The sequence below is a fragment of the Siphateles boraxobius genome, unplaced genomic scaffold (assembly GCF_051911475.1).
Source record: "Siphateles boraxobius isolate OS27281-9 unplaced genomic scaffold, OSU_SipBor_1 137, whole genome shotgun sequence".
In the NCBI taxonomy this organism is placed as follows: Eukaryota; Metazoa; Chordata; class Actinopteri; order Cypriniformes; family Leuciscidae; genus Siphateles; species Siphateles boraxobius.
Window position 1 is genome coordinate 174,653 of NW_027508741.1, and position 22,739 is coordinate 197,391.

The window sequence follows — 22,739 nt, forward strand, 5'->3', positions numbered from 1 at the left end:
CACTCTGAGGTCTATTTTCTCACGGTTTTCTGCTGCAACTTTATTATTCAAATGCGGCACTAAACGTCAGCTCAAATTAATGAAAGGCACGCACAATGAATGTCTTCATAAAAACATCTGTTTATCATCATGTTTTCAAAAGAGGCCCAATGTGTTAGATGAGCATTGTGAGCCTATGAGATTATTGTGAAATACTGACAATTGCTAATAACAAACAGAACATTGTTGGTGTATGTTTAAATATTTCTATTCAAATGTATTATTTTGATTGTCATTTATTTAATTATTTATTTAATTATTGATTCTATGAATCTTATTAATCTCTATGATTTGTAGTCATTGATGGTGATGCATGTATTCATTAAATCATCATAATTGTTATATTCCTATGTTGCATCATTATTCTTTTGCAAGTAATTTATTTATTTTATAATTTATTTATTTTATACTAGGCTTAATATGCTGTGATATGTTTGATTATTTCCATATGGAAGATCTTTGGTGTCTCTTCTGTGCTCTAAGTCCGAGTGGGTGTATTTCCATCAGAACTGGTTATGTGATACACCTGAAATATGTCTGTTTCCATCTCTGAGTTAATTAATTCTCTTAAAGGTATAAAGGCTCTAAAACAACACCTCCTACATCTATTTCCATCTATCTTTAACATCTGACCACTCATTATGCCACCCTTTAGCCTTTACACAAACTATGACATAATGAATAAAACTGTTTGACCGTTTATATGTTTAGGAGGATGCAAGTTTTCCAGTAGTATGTATAATAATAATTTTGTCTTCAACATCATTATTCCCATGCAAAAAGATGCATTGTACTTATCATAGCTTAAGGTTCGCACTTAAAATTAAAAATGTATATTCACCGAATTATGTTTTATTAACAAAATGTGGGAGGAGCATGTTCAGATAATTAAGCTGTAATAACACAAGAGAGACGTCTTGAATGTATTGTGTTTTTCCTATATTTAAAATAAGTTATGTTGTATGAGCAGCCTACTGTGAAATACTGACAATTGCTACAAACAACAAACACATTGGTAAACGTCAATATTGCAGATGTGAACATTTAACATGGATTCCATATGTTTATGCACTACACAATATGTGTGAATTGTTGTATTTTTCTGTTAGGCATAGAAGTGTTGCACTAGACGAGTTAAACTGTGTATTTTCATAGCCAGCATCTTTGGTTTTATATAAGAGCTTTTTTCAATCCATTTTACATCATATTATCGTTTTTCTTACACTTAAAAAAAATGTATGTAAATAATAATGACATTTTATTGCAACGACTTTTGTTTGTGATAATGTCCCAAGAAAGATCAATGGAAAAAGCGAAACTCGAGCTCATCATCCTAGCGCGTGTGTTTGAGGATTAACCTTGGTAACCGCAAACGCCTCAACATCGCGTCGTCTCATTGGTTGCTGTGTGTGTCTTCACATTCCTGATTCGAGCTTGATTTGTGTTGTTTTCTCGAAATACAACAGAGAAATAAATGACGACCTTCAGCTAGGCGATTAAACTACCTTTCCTGATCCACACAGGTGAGAAAATACATCAAGCAACTGCAAGATATTAAGCCGTTAAATTTCGTTCATACAGTCAGTGGCCTCAAAAAGTATTTTAACACCCGAGTCACACTTTAAATGTCTGAATGTTAATGCGTTTGATAAAATTCAAACACAACTGGCATATATTTTAAATAAAGATAGCATATTAACACTTATAAAGTAGAATATATATATATATAAAAAGCTGAGAAGTTGTATGTCTTTAAAAGGATAAACGAAAGAAATGGTGTTTGAAAACGTAACACCTGTGTCAGACTGAATTTTGAATATTTTCTTTTAAATTTACATTAGTTACACTATACTTAGTATTATAATACATTTGTATAAAAAAAAGTTAACTGCTGTGGGAGTGACAGTAAAATGGACAGTTCTCTTTCGACCGTCTTTCAATCTCTATTTTTTAGCTATTTTTGAAAGTTGCGAAAACACTATTATGGAGTTTTTCTTTTTCTATTTGAGCAAATGGGAACACACAAATATATATTTAATGTAGTCTCTCATTCACCACTATTGAAGTTTACCCAATCATTACAACTTACAACTTACAAACCCTGTGAAAAATGTAGGCTACTCTAACATTTTTGAATGTTACTTGTTTCAAAATGTTTATAGATAATTTAAAAGTAGCATTAATGTTTGAAATTGCACAAACAAATTTTAAAAAACATTTAGAAATAAGGTTTTGATAATTTAATGGGAACGATTGCAAAATGTTCTGAGAACATATTTTTATTTGCTGGGTGATTCAAATCCATAGAGAAAAAATGATTTTTAAATGTTGTTTTTGAAGCCACTGTATGTGTCAGTTAATATTGTTTTCCTAAGGTTTTGGGGCCTTTAACATGCTCAAAAACTCTTGAAACTTTGTACACATGTCGGAATCGTTTGCCATTAAGGCCTGGCCAAAGCGACACTCGGTTACTAACGTAACCTCGGTTCTCTCTAGATAAGGGAACGAGTGTTGCTTAAGCTAGCTTACGCTACGGGAAAACCTCTTTTCTCGAGAATACTGAAGCCAAAAATTATCTTTAATTTTGCATTTAATTAAAACGCGGGCGCCCTGGCGCGTCACGTCCTGCCAGAATGGGCGTGGCTTATGTCTATATAAGCCGAGTCCAGATAGGATGTTCTTTGGTTTTTCACACTGAAGCGAAACCAGAACGTTGCACAAGCACGGCAGGGTTACGCAACACTCGTTGCCTCATCTAGAGAGAACGTCTCGGTTACGTATGTAACCCTCGTTTACTGAGTAGGGAACGGAGACGTTACGTCGGATGACGACAAATGGGGTTTCGCTTAGAAAGCCTATCAACTTTGTATATTACAAAACGAGCCAATGGCAAAGAAATGCCATGGGTCTGCGGAATTTGCATAGCGTAACTCCGCCCCACCTCGTGGGTATAAAAGGAGGAAGCCAGCAACATGCAGATATGCTTATTCGCTGAGGAGCCAAGACTGAGCTCAGGCGATCCCCGCGGTACAGCGGAAAGTGGCAGGCAGACGTAACCGAGACGTTCCCTTTCGTTGTCACTCCGTGTTACGTCGGATGACGACGAATGGGGTTACCAGTCTAATCACGCCACCTTCTCGGCTGTCTTCCAGTGCCCTGCGTAAATCTGAGATCCTTTTTGTGAGATTGGCACGGACGAAGGACTCCTATCTAGCACAGGAATACCAAGGTACACTGGGGAGCATATCCCATAGTCTAGAGGAAATATGCAAAATATTGCCAGCCCAAAAGGGGGGACTTAGAGAATACACATATGACCCGAAGGATGCATATGGAGAACACTGGGGTGTCCAGCCGCAGGTGTAATATTTCAACCCCAGGGGTGGCAAGGTGGCTTGCCAAGGGAAAGACACATGCTCAGAGAGGCTTACAGTGGAAATACACATGTGGGGGTCGCTCGGAGGAGGGACCATGCACACGGGAGGCACCTAGCCGACGCGCAGGCAATAGACACTGGCGCCGACGTCAGGAGTGCTGGAGGAACCCAGGGCTTTCGGAGAAGCTCACCTGAGGAGAATATCGCACGTATCCAGTCCGTGGAGTGGAATGGCGAGCAAGCGAAGACACCTGAGCGGATCCAGTACTAGCTGGTTGAAGCGAGTACATGAGAGGACACTGGCTCCACTCGGAGATTGTAGAATCTAGCGAATGTGTTAGGTGTCGCCCAGCCTGCAGCTCTGCAGATGTCTGTTAGCGAGGCGCTATGCGCTAGAGCCCAAGAGGACGCCACACTCCGGGTGGAGTGGGCAGTCACACCAAGAGGGCACGGTCGACCCTGCTGCTGGTATGCCAAGGCAATGGCGTCCACTATCCAGTGAGACAACCTTTGCTTGGAGAGAGCCTTTCCCTTCAGCTTCCCACCATAACAGACAAAGAGCTGGTCTGAGGTCCTGAAACACTGCGTCCTGTCTACATAGGCGCGGAGAGCGCGTACTGGACAGAGCAGTGCCAAGGCTGGGTCTGCCTCCTCCAGACGATCAGGTCGTGCTTCCCAACAGACTTACCTTCGACCGGGTCATGGTGTGCGGCAATAGCGGCAACATAGACCTTCAGGGTGGAGGGACACAGCCTTCGCTCCAACCCATCTTGAAGGAAGGAAAGCACGACACTAATCGAACATCTCCGGGGGTCTTCTCGGTGAGAAGAGCACCAGTTGACGAAGAGGTTCCACTTCATTGCATAGACGTGTCTAGTGGACGACGCTCTAGCGGAAGTGATGGTAGCCGCCACCGCTGGTGGTAGGGTACTCAAACCTGCCTCGTCCCGTCCAGGAGCCACACGTGGAGGTCCCAAAGATCAGGACGAGGGTGCCATAGGGTGCCCCGTCCCTGAGAAAGAGGGTCCTTCCTCAGGGGAATCGGCCAAGGAGGTGCTGTCGCGAGGAGTACTAGTTCGGAGAACCAGGTCCGGGCGGCCCTCAGATGCTTCTGACTCCATTTGAGGAGGTGGCGGGCGAGTTGCGACATATGGCGGGAGCGTAGACCACCTTGATGGTTGATCAACGCTACAGTGGCGGTATTGTCTGAGCGGACTAGTACGTGTTGTTTCTTGAGCACGGCCCGGAAGCGGCGCAAAGCAAGACGTACGGCCAGCAACTCGAGGCAATTGACATGCCAGAGGCGTCGGGGTCCTGTCCAGGAGCCCGCGGCAGCACGTCCATTGCACATGGCACCCCACCCCGTGGGTTGACCACAGGATGAAGCTCTGACGGCAGGTCGGAGTAACTTTTACTCGGAGGGTGCCGTGTTGCCATGCCCACCTCGGGACTCGGTCGCAAAGCCAAAGCTGAAGCTGTCTCATATGAAGCAATCCGAGCGGCGTTGTCGCGGCTGCAGAAGCCATATGCCCCAGGAGCCTCAGAAAAAGTTTCAGTGGAACCTCACTCTTGCCCTCGAACTGTCTCGGGCAAGTCAGCAGTGGCTGCGCGCTCGCTCGTAAGCTGCGCGGACATGGCGACCGAGTCGATATCCATACCGAGAAAAGAGATCCTCTGCACGGGGCAAAGTTTGCTCTTTTCCCAGTTGACCCTAAGGCCCAGACGAGCTAGGTGCTGGAGCACTAGGTCCCTGTGTTCGCACACCTGGTCTCGAGAGTGAGCTAGGATCAGCCAGTCGTCGATATAGTTCAGGATGCGAACCCCGTGTTTCCGAAGGGGGACAAGGGCTGCCTCGACGACCTTCGTGAAGACGCGAGGAGACAGGACTAGCCCGAAAGGGAGAACCGCGTACTTGTATGCCTGCCCCTCGAAAGCAAACCGTAGGAACGGTCTGTGTCGAGGGAGAATGGAGACATGGAAGGGGAGCGGACTCCCCTGAAGCGGGGAGGAGACCGCGCAAACTGAATTGCGTAGCCGAATCTGATCGTCCGCGCGACCAAGCGGGACAGAAGGGGAAGCTCTAGCCAGGCTCCCAAGAACTGTACCAGCGGTGTCATACGAACCACGGACTTCCCACCGGTGGTGCAGCAGGGCGGAATGACTGGCCCCGAAGTAGACGGCATAGCGGCCCGGTGTGGGAGCACAGTCATTAACCGCGCCCTGACAGAGGAGACCAGGGAAGGATGAACGTTCCACGGGGGTCTGCTCTGCCAGGGGGCTGGCGACAGAGGCGGATGAGAGCGGCACGGTCCGGGGACGGCGCGCACTGTCAACCGGCTCTGGAACAGAGGGGGACGAGGGGTGCACGGCTTGGGGGCGGTTTACCGTGTCGTCCGAGAACTCTGTGTGCTCAGGGATGGAAATGTCACTTCTTTCTTTAACCACATTAGGGTGCTGCCCACCCGTCGGTGAGCAGCGGGGAGTGGAGAACAAAAGATTCTCCCCCGGCCCTCCACCGGGGGAAGGAGTGGTCCTGCTACCACCTCCTGTGAAGTAACTTTCAACATCCCTGAGCAGCCCGTCTCAGGAGCGCCGCTTGGCCCGGCGTTTAGCGGGGGGCGGGGCTGGAGAGGTCAAAAGCACACAACATTGTCTTAATTCCAGTCTTGGGGAGTATCCTCTCAAACACAATCGGTTATGTCTTAAAAAAATAATACAAAAAGAAAATACATGTGACACTATAATGAAAACAGTATGGGCCGTTCACGTTACGTCTTTTGCGCGCTCATCCTTCACTGAAACGTCTTCGTCTTCATGGAGAACATGGCTCATGATTGCTAAGCAACAGGGGAGCCCTTTTTAAAAGAGGAGAAAGTGGCGCGGACTGCGCTTTACACGCAACATGTGAACGTTGGATCCGTGCACTTGCTCTTAAAGTGAGAGTAGCCTAAAATGTGTCTGTCATTATTGTATATAAAACAACAGAAGATAGCATTAATTGTAAGGAATCAGGATTAATAGCCTATTTTTCAAATTATACAGGACTAAAAGACTATTCCGTGTTATTTTACATTTGATTACTTTTTTCCTTTTCTGTAGTATTTCTGAATACTAGTGTTATTAGAACTAAACTTTTCTCTTTATTTCATGTATTTATTTGTGCTACTTTTTTCAATTTAATTCAAAGATTGAAATCAAGCTTTCTTTTGTTTTGTAAACTAAAAAAAATGACCCCATTGTAAAAACACAAATACAATGAGTGAGCAAACATTTAGCTGAACGTATTTTTAAAAATTGTCTAAAAAATCCGCCCCATAAGAATAACCTAAAGGCGGATTTCCCCCCAATTTTCCAAAACGAAATTCAGGCCCTGCTCTTACGAAAGTACTCTCGTGTTGCGTAAGCTAGCTTACACTACGAGAACCCAATGTAAAACGCCGTGCGTGCTGAAGTCATCCACACACATGGCCCCAATGGCGTGTGCCCGGGGTGCACATTATAGTGGGTAATATCTAGACCGGCGAGTAGCGGGCCTAAGAATATAACCTAGTCATACAACAGACTAATGGGATGGGTGCTTAGCACAGTATAACAGTCAGGGTGGACGAAAGACAGCTTGAGCTGCATGACAATAGAATAATACAGCCTGTCAGTCAGGCGTATTAGACTGAAAACAGTGTCGCCTGTAAGGCAGGAACTTCCAGGTTGTAAAACCTTACAAATGTAGACGGTGAGGCCCAGCCTGCCGCCATACAAATATCCTGGAGTGAAACCCCACTGGACCAGGCCCATGACGAGGCCACGCCTCTGGTCGAATGGGCTCTGACGCTTAAGGGGCATTGAAGGCCCTTAGACCTATAAGCCAGCGCGATAACGTCAACTATCCATCTGGAAATACTCTGTTTCGAGGTGGCTAGCCCTTTGGAACGGCCACCAAATAAAACAGATGTTCTGACTGCCTGAACGCTGCAGACCGCTCGACGTATATCCTCAGTGCCCTGACCGGGCAGAGGAGATTAACGTCGCTTTCGCCGTCAGACCCAGCTGGGGGTATAGCCGTGTCTTGGTTTGAGGACGACCTTAGAGTCGTTAGGCCCAAACTCAATGCACGCCGCACTCACAGAGAGTGCGTGCAGGTCACCCACTCACTTGACTGAAGCGATTTTTTCTATTAAAAGATAGAAACCGCAGGTCCACTGACTGCAGCGGTTCGAAGGGACCGCCCCTCATAGCGTCTAGGAAGGTGGAAAGGTCCCAGACCGGAACCAGAGAGGGTCGAGGAGGGTTTAGTCTCCTAGCAACCCTAAGGAAACGGATAATGAGATCATTCCTTCCCAGTGACTGGCCATGCAAGGGTTTCAAAAACGCTGCGATGGCTGCGAGATACACTTTGAGCATGGAGGGGGACCTGCCCTCATCCAAAAGCTCTTGTAAGAAGGAGAGGATCTCCTTAACGCCGTAGCGTTGTGGGTCTGAGTTTCGAGCTGAGCACCAGCTGGAAAACACTGACCACTTAGAAGCATAGAGCCATCTAGTAGAGGGCGCTCTAGCTTGTGTAGTAGTATTTAGCACTTTAACTGGGAGATCAGTGGGTACCCGTTGATGGCCCATACGTGCAAGGCCAACAAGCCCTTGGCCTGAGAGAGGAGATCCTTCTTCACTGGGACAGGCCATGGGGCCGTGCTCACTAACTGCATCAGCTCCGAGAAAAAAACCTGGTTTCTCCAGAGTGGCGCCACGAGGAGCACAGAGCAATTGCTCTCCATGATTCGCTTGATTACTTAACAGCGCAATCGGGGGAAATGCGTATAGAGGGAGGCTGGGCCAGTCGTGGGCCAGCGCGTCCCAATTTTTTTTTGTGAAAAATGTTGGGCAGTGCACGTTCTCTGATGAAGTGAAGAGATCGCCTTCGCTCTGCCGAATGAGTCCCATAGCAACTGTACCACTTGAGGGTGCAGGAACCATTCCCCTGGGGGAACATTGTTTCTGGACAGCATGTCCGGACCCACGTTTTGACAGCCCGGCACGTGTGCCGCCATCAGTGAGCGCAGGTTGTGCTGAGACCACACGAGGAGGTGTTCTGCCAACACATGGAGGGCTCTCAATCTGAGACCGCCCTGGCGGTTTATGTATGACACTACCGCCATGTTGTCCGTGCGGACTAGGACATTGTGGCCCTTTAAGAAGGGGAGAAAATGTATCTGCGCGTTCTCGACCGCTTTCATCTCCAGACAGTTTATGTGTAAGGGCCCTTCCTGTGCTGCCCACAAGCCGAAGACCGGCCTGCCCTCGTAGAGGATGCCCCAACCTGAGTTGGAGGCATCTGTCGAGATTACTTTTTGATTTGAGATCGATCCCAGGTCCACGCCTGACTGGTACCAGTATGCTGCCGTCCAGGGTTCCAGTGCTGCAACACAGCTCTGGTTCACCCTGAGGCGAAAATGGCCCGAATTCCACGCTCGAAGCGGGACCCGCGTTTTCAGCCAGTGCTGGAGGGGGCGCATATGAAGCAGACCCAGCCGAAGCACTGCCGAAGCCGAAGCCATAAGGCCTAGCATCCTCTGAAATCTCTTGAGAGGGAAAGTACTGCCAACCTTGAAAATGGCTATTGAGCGCCGTATCTGCAGCGCGCGCTGTGACGTCAGCCACGCTGTCATTGATACAGAGTCTAAGTCTGTTCCCAGAAAAGAGATTGTCTGTCTGGGAGACATCGAACTCTTGGTCCAGTTGACCTGGAGACCCAGGGCTTGTAAATGTTTGAATAATAAAGCCCTGTGCACTATCAGTTCTGCCTCTGATTAGGCTAGAATTAACCAGTCGTCCAAATAGTTCAGTATTCGCAGCCCCCGTAATCTCAGGGTGGCGAGTGCCGCATCCATGGACTTCGTGAACCTATGAGATGCTAGGGACAGACCGAACGGCAGGACGGTGTACTGATAGCTCTGGCCCTCGAAGGCGAATCGAAAGAAAGGCCTGTGATGGGGCGTTATCTGAATCTGGAAATAGGCATCCTTCAGATCCACTGAAATAAACCAGTCCCTCGGGCGAATTTGCGCGAGGATTTGTCTGGTCGTGAGCATTTTGAACGACCTCCGCATGAGGGCTCTGTTCAAATGTCTGAGATCTAGGATGGGATGGGTCCTTTTTGGGGACAAGGAAATATCTGCTGTAGAAACCCAAAGCGCTCTGTGTCAGAGGAACGGTTTCTATAGCACCCTTTCCCAGCAGTTTCGCTATCTCGGCACGAAGTAGATGTGCTGCTTCATTTTTTACTGTAGTTTCGTCCCTGGCCCGGAAGCGTGGGGGTCTGCAAGCGAGCTGTAGCAAATAGCCTCGCTTTATAATGTTCAGTAACCCACTGTGACATGCCTGGAATCATTTCCCATGCTTTCATACTTAAAGCCAGGGGAGATTGATATCTGGGCTCTGGCCGCTGCGTGTGTATGGCACATAGCATGCGGTGTTTGCATGTGGGCTTGCGCTCTGAGAGGGGCGCGCGCTCTCTACACACTAAGCGCAAACTGAGTGCGCGAGTGTCACAGAACGAGCCGTACTTGCGTGTAGGGGTGAACACTGGGTAGTGGCAACTTTTCCTACACTTATAACATCCACGGCGTGAACCGGGTGGTGTGTCATATGGCAAACAGTGTTTGTGAGTAGGGGTGAGCACTGAGCAGTGGGCACATAACCAACATTTATAACATGCTCGGCGTGAGCCGGGCGATGTGTTATATGACAGACAGTGTTTGTGAGTAGGGGTGAGCACTGTACAGTGGGCACACTTGCTACATTTAGAACACATGCGGCGTGAGCCGGATTTATTGTAGTGGGCCGTGAATGAGTGTGTGACACTACATGGGCCGTGCTTATGTGTAGGGGTGAACACTGTGTAGTGGGCACATTTCCTACAATTACAGCATCTTCTGCGTGAGCCGGACAAACAGACAAAATGCTCATTTTGGGTACAGGCGAGCAGGTCGTGTGACAGGCTCGTTGACTGTAAAATACACTTGGGGCGGCTTGACCGGCGGCGGCGTAGGCGCGACCAATGAGAGCCGAAGTAGTCCTGAGGGCAGAGCGGATTTAGACTGCCATCCGGCGGAGGGCGGGCATAGAGGCTGGCTACCGCCTCCTCGACCGGAGGGATGGAAAGGTAGCCTTTGTCGAACACAAGCAATGAGAAAGGATAGGGGCACCAGATAGCGCAGCAGGAACGGTGGCGAAGAACTCCTGTTCAGCGAAGCAGATAGCTCGTACCGCTGAAAGTCTTTTCGATGGCGCCGGCTTCTCCAGAGATTCAGCGATGTGGGGTCTTCGCTGAAGAGGTGAAAAATCAAAGAAAATCCTATCTGGACTCGGCTTATATGACATAAGCCACGCCCATTCTGGCGGGACGTGACGCGCCAGGGCGCCCGTGCCCTCATTGGTGCTCACGTCACGAATAGTCCATCGATAGGCTGCAGCAGTTGCCGCAGAGCAACCAATAGGCGCGCGAGCTGCTTTGCCTAGGTCTGCTCTGTGCAGCAATGTGTTTTAAATGAATGCAAAATTAAGGATAATTTTTGGCTTCAGTATTCTCGAGAAAGAGTTTTTCCCATAGCGTAAGCTAGCTTACACAACACGAGAGTACTCTCGTAAGAAAAAAAATGTATCCGGGCGTGGCAGAGGAGCTCTACAGCGCCCCCTTTAATGCAGTCTGAAACCTTGGTCCATATATCATACACACTTGCACGTGTATATGAAAATCGGTACACATATAGATCAGATTGAGTTGAACAACTTTCAAACTGCAAGTCATATGTTACACCCAACAGGAAGTCAGCTATTCGGAGGTTTGTAAAAAGCGCATGCGCTGAACTTTTTAATACTCCTAATGCAATTCATGCAATTGCCACCAAACTGAGTCAGGCAAGGCAAGGCAAGGCAAGGCAAGTTTATTTATATAGCACATTTCATACACAATGGTAATTCAAAGTGCTTTACATAGAAGAAATTAATGAATTAATAATCAAATTGAATTAATAATCAAAAGAAATCCGAATAATTAAAACAGTTTAGAATAAAAGATAAAATACAGAAATAATCAAATGAAATCAGAGTAATTAAAACATAAAATAAAATACAGTGCAAACAGTCGGACGAACAGTGGCACAGTCCTCATTCAGTAAATGCACAGCTAAACAGATGTGTTTTGAGTCTGGATTTGAATGTGACTACTGTAGGAGCACATCTGATCTCTTCTGGAAGCTGGTTCCAGCTGCGGCTGGCATAGTAGCTAAAAGCAGACTCGCCATGCTTAGAGTGAACCCTTGGTATTTCTAGCCGATGTGATCCTAATGATCTGAGTGATCTGTTGGGTTTATATTCAGTGAGCATATCTGCAATGTATTGAGGTCCTAGGCCATTGAATGATTTATATACCAGTAATAATACTTTAAAATCAATCCTAAATGTAACTGGCAGCCAGTGTAAAGACCTGAGGACTGGTGTGATGTGTTCTTATTTTCTGGTTCTGCTCAGAATACTAGCAGCAGGGTTCTGTATTAGCTGCAACTGTCTTATGGTCTTTTTGGGAAGGCCAGTGAGAAGTCCATTACAATAATCCACCCTGCTGGTGATGAAAGCATGCACAAGTTTTTCTAAGTCTTGACTGGAAACAAAGCATTTAATTCTTGCAATATTTTTCAGGTGATAGTATGCTGATTTAGTTATTGCTTTGACATGACTACTGAAACTAAGGTCTGACTCTAGACACACACCCAGATTCCTGACTTGATTTTAAGTTGTTTGACCCCTAGACTAATAGGAGTGGCGCAAGAATTGAGCCTTGAGGGACTCCGCATGTCATGGATGTCCACTCAGACTTATGGTCTCCTATACTCACATAATAACCTCTGCCTCCTAAGTATGACCTGAACCATTTTAGGACTATCCCAGAAAGCCCGACCCAGTTTTCCAGCCTGTCAAGACGTATGTTGTGATCGACAGTGTCAAATGCAGCACTGAGGTCGAGTAGTACCAGCACTGATAATTTGCCTGTATCAGTATTTAAGCGAATATCATTTATTATCTTTATGAGCGCGGTCTCTGTACTGTGGTGCGGTCGGAAACCAGATTGAAAATGGTCAAAGTATCCATTCGAGCTTAAGAATTTGTTCAGCTGATTGAAGACAACTTTTTCAATGATCTTGCCTATGAAAGGAAGATTTGAGATCGGTCTATAGTTGTTTAATATGGTCTTATCCAGATTGCTCTTTTTCAGGAGGGGCTTGACAACAGCAGTTTTCAGGGAGGTCGGAAAACTCCCAGAGAGAAGTGAGGCATTTACCACTTCTAGGAGATCTGCTTCTAAGCTGTGTAACACATTTTTGAAAAAAGATGTGGGAAGTGCGTCAAGGGCGCAGGTTGATGTTTTTAGGTGCTGTACGGTTTCTTCCAAAATTCACTATTCACTATCACTATCAATTTCTTCGAAATCAGACATAGTGACTACTTTCTCGTGCTGTTGTCTGATCTGCCTGACCCCAGCGCAACTCAAGGAAAAGCTGATCACCTTTCTGATATTATTGATTTTCTCAGAGAAGAAAGAAGCAAACTCACTGCACTTTCTCACTGAGAGCATTTCACTGGGAATCTGGCTTGGGGGGTTTGTCAGTCTCTCTACAGTAGCAAAAAGAGTGCGCGTGTTGTTTATATTGCTGTTTATAATATTCGAGAAGAAAGTCTGTCTAGCTTTGCCTAGTTCCTTATTGAAAGCATGGATGCTGTCTTTGTAGATGTTATAATGGACTACAAGTTTTGTCTTCCGCCACATGCGCTCTGCTTTTCTGGATTGTCTTTTCATATTTTGCACTGCTGTTGAGTTGCTCCAAGGTGCTTTTTGTCTGCCATTCTTCTTCCTGACTTTCACAGGAGCAATATCATCAATTACACTCTTAACTTTTGAGTTAAAAGAATCAAGGAGAAAATCAACAGAGTCAGCAGATATGCTTGGTGTTAAAGATATAGCCTTCATAAATAGTACACTAGTGTTCTCATTTAAGCATCTCTTCTTGACAGACACAGATCTAGCTTCAATGGCAGGAGAGATCAATATATCAAAGAAAGTACAAAAATGATCAGACAGTGCTACATCCTTAATAACAATAGATGAAATGTTTAGACCCTTACTGATAAGTAAATCTAGAGTGTGTCCACGATTATGTGTGGGTCCATGTACATGCTGAGTCAGATCAAAAGTTTTTAAAACAGTTTTGATTTCTTTTGCCATATTGTTTTCTGCATTATCTATGTGAATGTTAAAATCTCCAGCAATGGCAAAGCAGTCAAAATCTGAGGAAATTGTTGATAACAGTTCTTTTAAGTTCTCAACAAAAGCTGGAGAGTATTTTGGAGGCCTGTAAACAATGATAAGTAAAATACGTGGAGCACCTTTTAACACAATACCCAGATATTCGAAAGACGGGTAATTCCCAAATGATATTTGCTTACATTGATAGACATCTTTATAAAGAGCAGCTAAACCTCCGCCTCTTCTGACAGCTCTGCAGACACTCATAAAAGTAAAGTTAGGAGGGGCTGTTTCATTGAGGACTATTGCACTGCAACTTTCTTCTAGCCAAGTTTCATTTAGCAACATAAAATCCAGGTTGTATGTGGTTATTAAGTCGTTGACTAAAAGTGATTTATTTTTAAGTGAGCGGATGTTTAAAAGTGCTAACTTAACAGTCTTACTTTTTGTCCCCACAGCAATCTTGGTATGTCGTGTAATAGGCACCAGATTAGATGGGTTTGCTGTATGGCTTTTGAAGGCCTTAGACTTTCTATCATGTAATCGAACAGCAATAGCGAAAGATGCAGGCACACTAGGTACACTGGGTTCCCGCTTGTTCTGTAAACATTTGAGAAAGTTATTGTTATCATAGCGGGGACCCGACACATATCACTGAGAGCTGGTATCAGTTGTTTTTGGTTCACCTCGAGCCGCTGGAGGAGGGTGTGGGCCCTGGCGCTGTGGCAGAGGCCGAAGAGCTCTCACAGAAGGAGGGGGAGGGCGAGCTGGGCCCGCAGGCTTTGGTGGTTGTGTGGCCTGGCGTTTTTTGGTTGGTATCTGGGGGCTCGCAGCAAAAGAGTGGGATAGTCTAGTTCCAGCATGCACCAGTTGTTCCATTTTCTCTGAGAAGCACAGAAGTGGAGATGCTGGAGAAAGTGATAACGTTTCCGGTGAGAGGGGTTGTTGCTCTGGTGTTATTGGAGGCTGCAATATGCTGTCCTGGTTTCCCTGGCTGTTTTCCAGAAAGTCGTCCTTGGGTGCTGTATCTTGGAGCAGTGCTAGTATGTCACAGTCTGTCTGTGGTGAGCTCTGTGGGCAGGGCTCAGCTGAGATTGTGTCCGTGAGTCATCATGACATAAAAATCGTCTAAATTTAATTTATTGTAGTTCGCGTTCATAATGTCACCAGCTTCTGCAGTAAATGTGGAATCTTCAAATAACTTTGACATAGTCCTTTTTATATTTACTCGGTTTAAATGCATGTTGCCCGTCATGCATGTATACTTTCCCTAAAGGACCCAATCATTGCTGCTATATTTTTATTTGTTTGTGTTATTAAACATTTTAAACAATAACTCACCCAAAAATTATTTACTCACCCTCATGTCATTCCAAACTTGAATGCTTTATTTTTTTATTTTTTTATAAATTATGTAATTGATTTGAAGTTTGCAGGAGGACACTTAAAATGGCCTTTTAAACATAATCTAAGTATTTGTCATGCTTTTCTCATCTGACTGGGCTGAAGACATGAGAGTTATCGGGATTGTGCCAACATGCCTCTCCAAGACAGAAAGTCTAGAGGACCAAACAGATCACATCCAAAACCTAAAGACAAGTAAGCCATCACAGAAACATTTGCAGATGATAATTTAGTTTTTCTGCTGATATTTATAAATGTTTTTTTTTATTATTATTTTTTAGGGAGCTTATTGATCTCAAGACACTTTTATCACTGATCAGAGCTCCAATATCCAGACAGGTAACATTTAAATTTTTACATGAAGAATGACAAAATTTTAAACTCTTTGCCAATTCAATTCAAAATCAGAATTTAATTGCAATTTGATTCTCAGTTAAATCCTGAATTGACGTGAGTTTAGTTTCTCAGTATCATCTCTGCTCCCCATCTCAGGTTTCATCTTTGAGTCAATCCAAGGGACGGAAGTCTCAGAACTCCTCAAATGTTCCTGACAACCGGAAAAACAGCACAAACAATGAAGCATCTGAGCTGGATAACTTTAGGTGCACAGTTTCCCATGTTATTTGGTCATTTTGCTCTTATTCAGATGCATTTTGTAACCAATTTCCATGTTGTTACCAGTGTGATTTACAGAAACCAGAGATGTTTTAGCGACCATCCACATCACACACTGTTCCTGGACATCTTCACTGCCTTGATCAATAACAGAATCGGTTGTAGGTCTGTATTCATGAGTATGACGCTGCAAATGTACAGTATACCAGCTAGTGTGTTTATGGATTACTGTAGACTGGTCTTATTTGTTTTCAGCAACTGGCTGGAAACGTCCTCCTCAGACAGTGTTTTAAGAGTTCTGAACTGCTTGAGATTGTTGATCAGGGATCCTCTTCACCAGGTGAGATCTAAAATCTTTGTTTAATATAATATGTATTAAAGTCATTCCATGTCAACTCAACCAGAGGTCCCTGGCTACATTTTTTTTTAGATGCAATTGTTTTGATGGTGGGAAACAAGATATATTTCTAGTTCCAACATTATATATTCTTTTGACATTCCCCTTTAAATGCAATAAGCATCAGCTGTATGCAAAGTGTGATTTTGCATCATACTTTGCATACAATTCGTGCTTGCAAGTTCCGTGCATAAAATCCGTTTTGGACGATCCTCTTGTTTGTTAACATTCTTAAGTCTGAATCAGGTTTTAATTGGTTTAAAATTGACGGCATCCTTAATATTTACATCTGAGTACTAGAGCTTGTGGTTATAAGGGGACGTGACATTTTCTGAATGCGCTAAGCACTGCCAATCACAACACACTGGGCCACCAATCACAGCACATTTCATATTTCGGAAGGAGGGGCTTCATCGAAACTAACGACGCGTTCGGGCCAGACTGGGGAAAGAGGTGCTGTAATAATGTAAAATATGTAAAGAATAATGTATTTTTGGACATGAAACTGAAAGCATATTCTAATACACCCAAAAAGCTAAATCAAGACATTGTAAAGGGGCATAATAGGAACCCTTTAAGTTATTTTCACCCACCTGTAATTTGGCTTCAAATCTCAGATGAAAATTGTCATTTTGATCTCCCTCTACATAATAGTGGATTCCTTTGTAAATATTCATCCATGAACTTAAATATCTTGACTTTCATCTCAAGTTATATTTGTCCTTTTTCAAAAAAATAAAAATTTGAGCCGGGGAAGTTTCTGAACTTTGGTTGATTGACACGGAATGACCCTATTATTATTTTATTTTATACATTTATATTATGTAGACTTATAATATAGCCAGTGCTATTTACACCTGGGTGCAAATATTGATTTCAAAATAAAACATGTTGTTCTTTAATTTGCTGTATATATTTCTGTTTCCTCTTATAGAAAGTCTTCTTTGAACTGCAAGGTGCTGGGCAACTCGCTAAGGTAAAGAAATGCACTATGTTCAAATGCAGAAATGCACAGAAGAATGTGGAAATTGATTGTCTCTCATTGGATGTTTTTCAGCACATGGAGTCGGTTGCCACTGTGTATCTAGAATGCAGAGAACAGACTTTGGAAATTGAGCAGCTGGTTGCAATGACATGTGAGACAGACATGCTACAGTATGTACAGCTTGGAAACGAGCCGCAAGAATAATGATCTGTTTGCTAAGCTTGTTTCCCACATCGTTTGCTCTGCAGATATGTTTCAGAAGTTGTCTTCTGTTGAGGAACAAAGACAGTGGATTATTGATTGTGGTGCACATAAGGTATGTCTCTCTCAGATATAGGCATCACGGGTAGTGCTTTTTCTCAGTTTACATCCTATCTCACTGATAGACAATACGACACTGCTTTCCATAACTTCAAATCTTCCACTTGTTCTCTCTCTCAAGGTGTCCCTCAAGGCTCTGTTCTAGGACCTCTTCTTTTCAATATTTATGTGTTGCCCCTTAGTCATATGATCAAATGTCATGGTCTGGGCTATCATTGTTATCATTGTTTCCTTCGCTTCTGCTCTTCCCCTTGACTCATTAAATGCCTGTATTGCTGACATCAAAATCTGGTTCATAATCTGCATAACAACTTTCTGAAATGTAATAATGATAAAACTGAGGTTATTGTCCCTCTTTTTTTTTGCACAGACCCTCGTGAAGCTGCTCTCTACGCGGGACAGTAGTGTAGTATTAGGAGCTCTCCTGGCTCTCACCTCACTCGCTGAAAGGTACTTTTATATTAGGAGTAAAAATTACATTAGCACAATGAGTGTAACCAATAAACCCACTTCTCATTTAGTCAAGAATGCAAAGAGAAGATCGGAGAGCTGTCTGTTGTGGAGCATATTCTAGTTGTATTACAAGAATATGACATGTTATCGAGAAGGTATGTAGAGGCTTGTTTGACAACTTGTGTTTTTCTATAACTTTATTTATCTTTTGCAGTTTTTCTGTGCTGATGAATGTTGTTTGTTGTTTTGATTGCATGAGCATTCCTGCATTTAATTTTTGACTACTGATACTTTTATTTACCTATATGTTATTATTGCTACGATTGATTTGATTTTAAACCACAGTCTAGCCTTTTGATATGTTACATTTTTAAAAAGTGTTATTGGAAATAGATTTAGCAATAACTTCTGTTTTTCAGGGGTACTTTATGAGGAATTAAAATGTAGATTAAATTCAGAAGTTGCATTCACAAGATGCCTTAAAATCTTATTAGTTCCTTGTAGAATCATAATCCATCCAAATAGAATTGCATGTACTACTGTTCAAAAGTCAGTAAGTTTACAGTAAGTAAAAAAATGCATTATACTGATCAAAAGTGACTGTAAAGACATTTAGAATTTTACAAGAGATTTACATTTCAAATAAATGCTGTTCATTTGAACTTTTTATTCATCAAAGAATAATAATTTAAAAAAACAGTTTACACAAAAATATTTGATAATAATTGACGATTTGCGTCGTGGCCACTTTAAGTGTGCAGTATTTTCTAATAATTCAATGGACCAGATTCAATTAATCCACTTATATTACGGTTAACACACCTTAAGTCATTGTTCAGATGTTTTATTTCAAGAACTTTGTCCGGTTTTTGTCCTTTAAAAACGCTCTTGTGTGTGGGACTAATTTCTAACACATCTCATCCCACGCCTCTGTTGCTAATTCCAAAACATCATTTTAGAGCTATTAAAGGAGGCTTGAGATATTTATATGCAGACTAATGCAGTTATTAGAGAGAGAGAGAGAGAGAGAGAGAGAGAGAGAGAGAGAGAGAGAGAGATAGATAGATAGATAGATAGAGAGAGGGAGAGAGAGAGAGAAAGAGAGAGAGAGAGAGAGAGAGAGATAGATAGAGAGAGGGAGAGAGAGAGAGAATGAGAGAGAGAGAGAGAGAGAGAGAGAGATAGATAGAGAGAGGGAGAGAGAGAGAGAGAGAGAGAGAGAGAGAGAGAGAGAGAGAGAGAGAGAGAGAGAGAAAGAGAGAGAGAGAGAGAGATTAAGCATATGTGTATTACTTAAGTCTGTGCGTCTCTCAACGGTGTCCGGCTGCAGCAGCCACTAATAGCGAAACTAAGTTTATCTGCTTCAAGATCAGCGTTGTTATTTCCTCGCTATTGAGAAATATCATGTACCTTTTAAGTGGCTAAACTATTTTACTGATAAAATCATCAGAGCAGCGCTGACAACACGTGTTACTACCCTCGAGTTTTAGTAAAGGTTCAAGTCGTTCCTGGGTTTTAACGGGCATTTATTTGGTGACAGAGTCGTCGAACATGTCTTTACATGCTCACTTCCACATTGCCGTCAGAACTGGTATAAATAACATCACAGAAAAACATAAATTAACCTTAAATTATTGACATACTTGCAGACAATACAAAACAGAATCACATAGAAAACTAAGAAATAAAACAAATTTATGCCATATAAAATAATATATTAATTGGCTTGTTACAAACACATTCACGTAACACAAATAAATGGCCAAGAAAGAAAATATACCTCATTGGCCGCGTGAACCCGAGAGTGTAAACTTAGATGGGAGTCAATCTTCAGGCTTCACAGACAAAACTTATTGATAACTTTTTCAATCTTCCAGGGCTTTCAGAAAGCAGACTCGCGAGCCGCAGCACATATCTCCCTGATCTTAGCGAGTGCACCCATACAGCGTCCCCATAACAACAAATTATAAATTCCACACGGAACAAAAAATTAAGTTCCACCTTTTTTTTTCTCACAAAGTTTTTTCACAAAAGAAATTAACATGAAATTATTATTTTATTGCCAATGAAACATTATTTCAATCATATGATATTTAACCTCATATTTATATTATAACTGTGAACCATATTTGACTGACATATATGTGTTGCCTTTGATGGCAGCTACAACACGTTTCTGTGCGGGTGAGTGTCCGAACTGCATGTGTGTGTGTTTTAGCGGGAGAAAGAAAGTATGTGATTTCCTTACATAATACATTTTGTGGAAAACTGAAAAACTTAATTTTGCGGCAAAAAACAGTTAAATAATTTGTCTTTTTTATCCTACTGTTTACTATATTTATTTGCTTGTTTTAACTGAAATCCTATTGCGAAGTGATATGGAGCTGCCTGGAACTACTTTAGCTGTGCGTTTCCCTGAAAATAATTGCACACCTTAAAACGTTTGTCAACCAATCAGATTAAAGAAGTCAACAGCCCTGCAGTATAATGCAATATAATTTAAATAGTCAAGACAATTGGTAGAGCAGCCTGACTAACACAACACTGGTTCAAATAAACACGTGATGCACTGGTGCCTGTAGTGGCACAGAAGTTACACACTTACCCTTTAAATCTTAAAGGCTGCCTGATATCAAAATGTAAGTTTTTTAGCTTTTTAGTTTGAATATGTTAGCCTTAAGGTTATGAATAAGCTGGTGTGTTCCAAAACAATGACAAAATTCACATTTAGGAGATATAAGCATTCAAAACTAACAGTCTCTCACTTCCGCTCAAATGGATCAGGGATTTTTATGACATCACCGCGGACTTCAGCTTCTCATCACATCTTCTGTCCAATCAAATGCTCTGTAGAATCTAAAGCTCCGCCCCCTATGCTATAAACACCACCTGGCCGAAGCGACCGTTGACACGTCACGGAGAAATATGGGTTGGAGAAGTGAGTTTGGTTGCTCAAACGCTCGAGTTTAATTCCGTTTTCCATCTGTACGTTGATTAAGAATGAAATGGCTAGAACATATTCACAGCTCTACTATTGAATCCAAATATCATCAGTGCTCGGATTCGCTTCCATGGTGCTGTCACATACGACTGCAGTCTGTGAGGTAAACTAAACGCTATTGGCTATTTGAAAAGGGGGAGGAGCCATTTAATATGTCCCGCCTTAGCTTCCTGTTTCAGTGGAAATTGTGCAACGCATCATACAAAGAGTGTTTCTCAATATCCCTCCTCGTTTCCATACTATGACCCGGAAACCGATCGAGCTCAGCCATCTTCAAGGACATCTCAATTCTCTAATTGCACTGCGAGGAGTCGATTAACGAGGAGTGAGAAGCTTCCAGAGGAGTTATGAGCGAGGATGCACAGGTGTATCCTATGTGGAAATCGTTCTTGTCGAGAAACCTGACACACATATAATTTCTCCTCCCCCTTCACATCTGTCACAATAATTTTAATTTATGCTTTACCTTCACAGTTTAAATAAATCATATATCACACATATACAAACTGGGCATCTTGCTTTATCTTTATTATTTATTAATTTCTTAAGCCGTGTGTCCACCAAAGTTTTTTCACGCAGCTGGCGTATTTTTTGCAACGAGGCGCTGAGCGTTTTTTTCACGCTGAAGCGTTAAGCGCCCGGCGTTTTTTACTGGTCGCCGAGAGTTGAAGTATGTTCAACTTTGAGCAAAACGCAGCGCTCATCACTGTCACTTTTTACCCAACCGTCCTATCACAGTGGAGGAGGGGCGGATCTAATATCACACCGACCAACCGCTACATTCTCCTTGTACAACATCAACAGATGACAACAACAAGAATAATAACGGAACAAAATCATTTAAAACAAGAGGCGGAGAAAATACATTACATTGTATCGACATTTTAATATAGAATCAACAGAGAAACAAAATATGTGTGAAATAAGATACTAGTAACACTTTCGCGGATATTCCCTGTCATAACTGAAAAAAAAAAAATGCTGCGCTGCCAAAACAGTCTCAAGCTCCCATAGCTAGGCGTTTTCAGCAGAGCGCTAAAAACGCTTTGGTGGACACTCGGGCTTAGATAACCAAACAACATAAGGGCAGATCCTTTGAGCGCAGCTGATGATGCAGTGAAGTGACGCTCGAGTGATCAAGAATATTCCAATATATAAATAAGCTTTCCTCCGCCCTCGTGTCTTTTCCTTGCATCCTTCCATCGCATCCTGAAGAGGTGGAGTTATTCAACAAATAAGAATTGAGAAGCACCCAAAGATGTGCGTTTCAATGCACTTCAGTGGGCCTTTAATTAATTTCTCATGGTGTATTTCTCCATGTGTGTATAATCCTCTTAGGTTGAGCGCAGAGCTGCTGAGGTTGCTTTGCTCTGTGCAGTGCATCAGGGATCAGGTCCGACAGTGTGACGGGGTGCCGGTGCTGCTCAGTCTCCTGCACTCGGAGCACTTGAAGCTGTTGTGGAGCTCGGTCTGGGTGCTCGTGCAGCTGTGCCAGGATCCCGACACCAGCGCTGAGATCCGGGCGTGGGGCGGCGTGCAACAACTCCTGCGCATCTTACACGGGTGGGTGTCAATGGAGACGGATCACGTTTGGTTGAGCTCAAGTGGCAACCTTCCTGTCTCTCTCTTGAAACCCACACGGAAGTGACTTAAACTGCAGTTCATCGACTGGCCACTAGAGACAGGCTGCAAAAGAGAGTCAATCCCATAGACCTCCATGTTAATATGCCCAACTTTACAGCAGGAAAAAATTTGTTTACAGCCTGGTGTCTGGTAAATTTGGTCTATATAGCAAATTTATCCCTTCATGACGACTGTGAGGGGGGTGAATTTTTTCACCTTTAAACTCATCTGTTT

At 43.3% G+C, this 22,739-nt stretch overlaps 1 protein-coding gene across 2 annotated transcripts in view; it reads left to right on the forward strand.

The window, feature by feature from the left end:
- The first annotated feature begins 1,488 nt into the window (after positions 1-1,488).
- Positions 1,489-22,739, forward strand: part of nek10 (NIMA-related kinase 10) — a 42,646-nt gene continuing 21,395 nt past the window's right edge. For both annotated transcript variants that reach the window (XM_077229918.1, XM_077229919.1), the window contains exons 1-12: positions 1,489-1,562; positions 15,216-15,305; positions 15,392-15,449; positions 15,603-15,712; positions 15,792-15,890; positions 15,981-16,065; positions 17,057-17,098; positions 17,180-17,258; positions 17,356-17,423; positions 17,799-17,878; positions 17,950-18,036; positions 22,221-22,445. In XM_077229918.1, the coding sequence (XP_077086033.1) occupies positions 15,244-15,305; positions 15,392-15,449; positions 15,603-15,712; positions 15,792-15,890; positions 15,981-16,065; positions 17,057-17,098; positions 17,180-17,258; positions 17,356-17,423; positions 17,799-17,878; positions 17,950-18,036; positions 22,221-22,445 (995 nt within the window). In that variant the 5' untranslated portion in view covers positions 1,489-1,562; positions 15,216-15,243. The remainder of the gene's footprint in view (positions 1,563-15,215; positions 15,306-15,391; positions 15,450-15,602; positions 15,713-15,791; positions 15,891-15,980; positions 16,066-17,056; positions 17,099-17,179; positions 17,259-17,355; positions 17,424-17,798; positions 17,879-17,949; positions 18,037-22,220; positions 22,446-22,739) is intronic.